The sequence below is a fragment of the Pygoscelis adeliae genome, unplaced genomic scaffold (assembly GCF_000699105.1).
Source record: "Pygoscelis adeliae isolate BGI_AS28 unplaced genomic scaffold, ASM69910v1 Scaffold121, whole genome shotgun sequence".
Classification (NCBI taxonomy): domain Eukaryota; kingdom Metazoa; phylum Chordata; class Aves; order Sphenisciformes; family Spheniscidae; genus Pygoscelis; species Pygoscelis adeliae.
This window is the reverse complement of record NW_008824359.1, coordinates 579,961-586,875: the sequence shown is the minus strand read 5'-3', so window position 1 is coordinate 586,875 and position 6,915 is coordinate 579,961. Positions and strand designations below refer to the sequence as shown.

Genomic DNA, 6,915 nt, shown 5'->3' with positions numbered 1-6,915 from the left:
AAAACTCCTCAGCTAAAAGATTATTCACTGTGGGAACGGGTAGGCCTGAAGGATTTACTGAAGACAACAAGACAATCCTTTGATTTAAATTTGAATGCTCGGTATGAGAAAAACAAAGACATGCATGTAATCCCACTTCCTTTAGCAACAGTGCATGAAGCACTTAATAAATACATCATTTTCTTCAACAAGCATTTTGAGAGAGGAAGAAACACCGCTTTAGATTTTCTCACAAAGTCGTATAATGAAGCTAAAACAAAATTTGACAAATACAAAATACAGACATCACTGAACAAACTACCACGGACCTTCAGGATTCCAGGATACACCATTCCAATTGTGAATATTGAGGTTTCTCCTTTTACTGCTGAGATGCCAGCCTTTGGTTACATACTCCCAAAAGAAATAAGCACAACAGGATTCACGGTTCCATTTATTGGCTTTTCAGTACCATCTTACACACTAGTCTTACCTTCTCTGGAGCTTCCAGTCCTTCATGTCCCACAGGATCTACGCACTCTAAAGCTTCCTAGATTCAGAATCAACAGCCCATCAAACCACATCTTAATTCCTGCCATGGGAAACATTACTTACGACTTCTCATTTAAATCCAGTGTGATCACTTTAACTGCAAATGCTGGGCTGTTCAATCAGTCAGATATTGCTGGGCAACTCAGTGTCTCATCCTCTTCTGTCATTGATGCACTGCAATTTAAGCTGGATGGTTCAACAAGTTTGACTAGAAAAAGGGGGTTGAAGCTGGCCACAGCATTGTCCCTGAGTAATAACAAATTTCTAGGAGGAAATCATGACAGCACTATTAGTCTCACAAAGAGGAACATGGAAGCTTCAGTGGCAACAAATGCAGAAATCAACACAACAGTTTTAAAAATTAATTTCAGCCAAGAACTTTCTGGAAATACTAAGTCTAAACCCCCTCTTTCCTCAGGGCTAAAATTAATGTATGATTTTAATGCTCCTAAATATGGCACCAGTGCTAAGGGAGGAATTGCTCACAAACTTGCTTTAGAGAGCCTTACATCTTACATATCAGTAGAAAGTTCTACAAATGGGAATATTGATGGAGTATTTTACACTGGAAATGCATTTTCTGGAAGCCTAGACCATGAGGCAAATACCTATCTGAATGCTAATGGAGCTCGGTCATCTCTCAAGCTTGAGGCCCACTCCAAAGCAGATGGACTCTGGAACAGTGAAACAAAAGAAATACTTGCAGTTGAAGCATCTACCCGTCGTGTTTATGCAGTCTGGGAGCACAATGGGAAGAATTATGCACGATATACACCTCTTTTCACGACAACAGGGGCTCAGAGATGCAAAGCAACCTTAGAGCTGGCTCCTTGGGGTGTATCAGCAGATCTTCAGATTCAAGCCACTCAGCCAAATTCCTTCCTGGACACAGCCTCAGTTAATCAAGTTGTCGTAGTGAAAATCAGTACTGCAAACCAGAAAGTTGGCTGGAAGGGTGAAGGCCAAATTCAGTCATTATCTCTCAGTCATGATATGCAGTTATCAAATGAAGAATCAAAGGCAAAGTTTGATATTTTTGGATCTTTGGAAGGATACATGGACTTCCTCAAAAACATAAAGTGCCCCATTGCTGAGAAGAGCTTATGGGATATCTTGAAGTTGGACGTCACTACCAGTGCTGACAGAAAACAGTACTTAAATGGTTCAGCATCCCTCGTGTACACAAAGAGTGATGATGGTTACTTTTTCCCCATACCTGTGAATAAGCTGACTGATGGCTTCACTTTCAGTATTCCTGAGCTACACCTAAAGGCTCCAAGCCCTGTTCTCAGCACTCCAGAGTTCAAAGTTCCTTTCACCACTCTCCAGGTCCCAGCATACACCATTGACTTGCGCAACATAAAAATTCCACAGACACTAAACACAATGCCATTTGATCTTAATTTACCCACGCTGCCAAAACTAAGATTCCCCAAAGTGGATGTAGGAGCCAATTATATTACATTAGAAGAATATAAAATACCATATTTTGAGGTGACAATACCTGAATACCAAATAACTGTGTCTCAATTCACTCTTCCAAAGAGTATTTCTCTTGGCAGTTTCCATGTAGATCTGGATGAAGTAGCTAATAAGATTGCAGATTTTGATCTGCCTACAATTACAATTCCTGAACAGAAAATTGAGGTCCCCCCTCTCAAAATATCCTTGCCTGCTGGAATTTACATCCCATCATTTGGTGCCTTGACTGGATCTTTCAAAGTTGCTTCTCCTTTGTACAATGTCACCTGGAGAACAGACTTAACAAACAAAAAGGACTCTTTCGAACAATCCATTGACTCTACCTGCAGCTCAACATTGCAGTTCCTGGAATATGACTTGAATGGTAAGACATTAAAATTCTATATGCCACAGTTTTGGGGGAAATACTGTATACTGGGTTTTTTCAGATTTTTTTTTTTCCCCAGGACTTTGCATATGAAGGTGTTGCTGTCTGTTTAGCACTGACATTAGATTATACTTCTTTTATCATCAACAGCATTTTTTCATAAAGCATCATCAGAGTCTCAGTCAGTCACCCTGAATGCTAATGACTAGATATAGGTATAACTAATGGCATACTGTGACAAAAATGGAAAAGATCTCTTTTCTGTGTAGCAGTTTCTTACTTTAAATTGTGAACAACATAACCTTCCCCCATTACTAACGATAATACATGTAGAGGAGAGAAGGCAGGCTGACTTTTTATGTGATTCAGTTCAGATAAAGAAATACCTGTCTTTTTCCTTATGAACTAAGCATATTTGATTTCAAAAATTATTTCAACTCAGAAAACTCTGGATTCCCATATAGCATTGGGTTCTAGACTTTATAATAATACTAAAAATATATATCAGAATAAAATTCTAAACTCTCAAGAAATTAGAATCCCCATTTATGATCTGCATGAATGCAAAATGTTATATCCATGTTGTTCTAAATATAGGGAAAAATTGAATTTTAAAATGCTCTGGTTGAACAAATATTTTCATATCTTTTTATTTGGGGCATTTTGGGCATTCAGTTTCCTGATGCATAATTTTACATACTATTGAAACACCCCACAACTGGCTGTCTAACATACAATTGGATATGTATTTTGTATTGCTTGCTGGAAAGTTCTGGAAATACACACATTTGTAATCTTTTTCACAGTTGTTTCAAACTACAAATATGAAGAAGGCATGTTTGTTATGAAGACAACTGGCAGCTTTTCGCATCGTGACATGAGCGCAAACTATAAGGAAGATCTTACTGTTTCGGGAATTAGGTAAAGATTTGCTCTAATGATATATTTTATAATAGACAAAATTGCCAATGATGTATTGTTGCTTTGATCTCTAATGCCCCAAAGTGCTTTGTTGTAATTAATAAGAACCTATGCAGCTACCCCGTCATTATTGGCTGTGCCTTTTTCCCTCTTGAGATAGCTGGAAAGCTGTTCCCTCTCAGCATTTCTAGAATAGCTTTTCTCAGCAGCCCCATTTCAGAAAACTGCTGGGATATAAAAACAGTATTTTATAATCAGAGCAGTTCTAGATCTGACCACCAACATAGTTTGGGTTTTTTTTTTCACTGGATCCCTCTGTCACCACAAACCATTAAAGAGTAATTTTTATTCACAAGTATCGGTACTAGGGATTACAGAGTTGGCCTTCTAACTGCCTGTTTTGATCTGCAAGTGTTGTGTTGATATATCCAAGGGACAGAGTCTGTGAAGGCAAGTACAAATGGAGGTAGAAAATGCTGCCTATACTTGTGTTGGTGGAAAAAACTGCAGTCAGCTCATAGAAGTCTGTAGAAAGCTGACAATGGTACAGCTACAGGTTTTGGTTTGCTGCCCTAATTTAATGAAAATTCTCAACAGAGCTCAATATAGTTTTATCAAAAACAGGAAAATCGGAGTGACGTGAAGTTTTGAATGTGTTAGGCTAAATCCTGAGAAATGTGGATAGTAAAACCCTATGTTTTCTTTTGATGACAAAGGCATCGTTTACATACATATATATATATAAAATAATAGGTGGTATTGTATTTAGACATACTGCATTTGCCTTCTGCTTTGTGCATTCCTTCATAGCTGTGTATTTACTGTCGTTGTAGAGTCATGGACAACACTGCATCACTAGACATCATCAGCCCAACTTTTACAGACATTCATATGCGTTATCAAGAGACTGACAGGAGCTTATCCAGCTCAGTATCTTCACCTTCTGCTGGGACCTTGGGCTATGTCATTGAAATGGACACTGACATTCTCACAGCGAAAGTTTACTACCGAACTCGGGTAAGCTTGATATGAGCAATAAAAAGCAAAAAGGTTGGGTGTGGTCAGAGGAAAAGTTCCCTTTTAAAGTTTGTGTATGTTTATGTTAAGACATAAATTAACCACCCTTTGTCCAAAGAAAAGGTATATTATCAGTAATTAAAGTTTTTGTTTCCTACACTGGCCTTTCCAATACTAAAAGTAGTGTCTGTGTGAAAAGGCTGTTTCAGCTCCTCCACACAGTTAATTTTGCCCTCTCCTATGATCAAGAAGGCACACTCACTGAAAGTGAAGAAAGTACAAAGCCAGTTTTAGATAAGCCACCCATCAGGTTTAATGTATACCCATCAGGCTACTTATAATTACTCCAAAAGCGGCCATTATAGGAATCAGGCCACTGGAAGAGGTCAGACCATGTGCAGAGTGTTTTTTTTAATCCATTAATATATCACAATACATTATGAGAATTAAAAACCTTACTAGATTTGCTAACAAAACATGCTATTATTATTGGCATACTGCAACAATTTCAAACTTTAAATCTTACCTTCCAAAATGATACACTAATTTACGAATCACAAGCAACTCATAATTCACTATTTACTACTGAAAACTGGAAAATTTGTTTATGTAAATAGATTCTCATTCGAGGATCTTTAATTACTCTGAGTAACTCTCTAAATTGTCTCATTGATTTAAATGATTACAAAATGAAATCCTCTAATATTTTCATACAAAGAAAATGCTTTTTTAATTCACTTTAAACAATTTCAATAATGAGTAGAAGGCTCATTTTCCCAAGTAATTCACATGCCTTATGAGACATGATAGGCATTTAATACAAAGGAAGGAAAAATCTTATTTGCAGTCAAATTTTAAAAAAGACCAGACTAAGTTATGTTCTGGTCCTGCTGTTTGAAGAGGCACAAAGTAGCTTGATACAATATAATTTCTTCCAGAATAACCTTTCAAGATGAGAGCAAACACACAGTAGACAAAAAATTGTAGTGTATTTTTCCCAATATATAATAAAAGATGCAAAATGAGAATGTTGAAATACACTCGTAAATAATATCAAATTTGTTTTATATACAAGCTACCTTTTTCTTATCCTGTTCTATATTTTCAGTCTGCTCCCCAGAAGGACATTGACGTATTAAAAAGTGAGATATCCTTCAAGAAACCTGACCTGATTCAGATGAGATTCAACTGGAAAGAGGATGCTGCCAAAGACTTGCTGTTGGGTCTAAAAGAAAAAGTACCTAAAATGACAAATGCAATCTATAGGTATGCTAATCGGTATCATAAAGAGCATATGGGACTGGAAATTAGCGCTGCCACCTTAAAGATGAAGAATATCATGCAGAATAATGCTGACAAAGCATACACATTTGCTGTAAAACAAATAGATCAAATAGATGCTCAGCTTCACTCAGCTGCCAATGAGGCCTCTGGCAAATATCAGGAGATGAAGGTCAAAGCTAAACAGCTATATCAAAAAGCAGCAGATCAAGCTGAACAGTTTGACTATCAAAGAATGAAAACAAAGCTTTTGAATGCTACAATTGACATAATAGAAGAGTATCACAAGAGAATAAAACATCTAATTGACTCAGCTATTGAATTCCTGAAGACCACAAAATTCCAGGTCCCTGGGCTGTCTGAAAAGTACACTGGTGAAGAAATATACATTATGACTACAGAGAAGATAGCAAAAAATGCTGATTTATGCCTTTCAAAACTTCAGGAGTACTTTGATGCCTTGATTGCAGCTATCAATGAGTTGGAAGTCAGAGTTCCTGCTTCTGAAACAATTCTTAGAGGTCGTAATGTACTTGATCAAATTAAAGAAATGCTGAAACATTTGCAGGAAAAAATCAGGCAGACATTTGCTACTCTCCAGGAAGCTGACTTTGCAGGAAGGCTTAAGCAACTGAAGCAAGTAGTGCAACAAGTTTTTCAGAAGGTAGAAGAAATGGTTAGAAGCTTGCAATCCAAAAATTTTGAGGACATCAAAGTCCAAACGCAACAGCTGTACAAAGATGCAATGGCTTCAGACTATGCACAGAAACTGAGATCCTTGGCAGAAGATGTTAAAAAATACATTTCTCAGTTTAAAGATTTTAGCCAGAAGACATTCCAGGACCTTTCAGAAAAGCTGCGCCAGCTGCTCCTCTATGTAAAGGCATTGCGGGAGGAATATTTTGATCCAACTACACTTGGATGGTCAGTGAAATACTATGAGGTGGAAGACAAGGTACTAGGATGGCTGAAGAATCTAATAGATACACTAGTGGATTGGCACAACAAGTATGTTGGAGATCTTGCCGACTCAGTTACACGCCTGACAGACCAAGTAAGAGAATTGGTGGAAAACTACAGCCAGGAATATTACGACCTTATAACTGATGTTGAAGGAAAAGGAAAACAGAAAGTCATGGAGCTGTCATCTGCTGTTCAGGAAAAAATCCGATATTGGTCTGCTGCTGCTAAGAGGAAAATTGATGAACATAACAAGCAAGTCAAAGAAAAACTCCAGGAGATCTATGGGCGCCTTAGTCATTCCCAAGAAAAGCTAATCAGTGAGGCCAAGAGGTTAATTGATCTAACTATAGAAA

At 37.5% G+C, this 6,915-nt stretch overlaps 1 protein-coding gene across 1 annotated transcript in view; it reads left to right on the top strand.

Annotated features, from left to right (window-relative positions):
- Positions 1-6,915, top strand: part of APOB (apolipoprotein B) — a 37,264-nt gene that overhangs the window by 29,772 nt on the left and 577 nt on the right. The window contains 4 exon segments of the mRNA XM_009319650.1: positions 1-2,377; positions 3,187-3,301; positions 4,135-4,318; positions 5,427-6,915. The exon segment at positions 1-2,377 is cut by the window's left edge and continues 9 nt beyond it; the exon segment at positions 5,427-6,915 is cut by the window's right edge and continues 577 nt beyond it. Coding sequence (XP_009317925.1) covers positions 1-2,377; positions 3,187-3,301; positions 4,135-4,318; positions 5,427-6,915 — 4,165 coding nt within the window.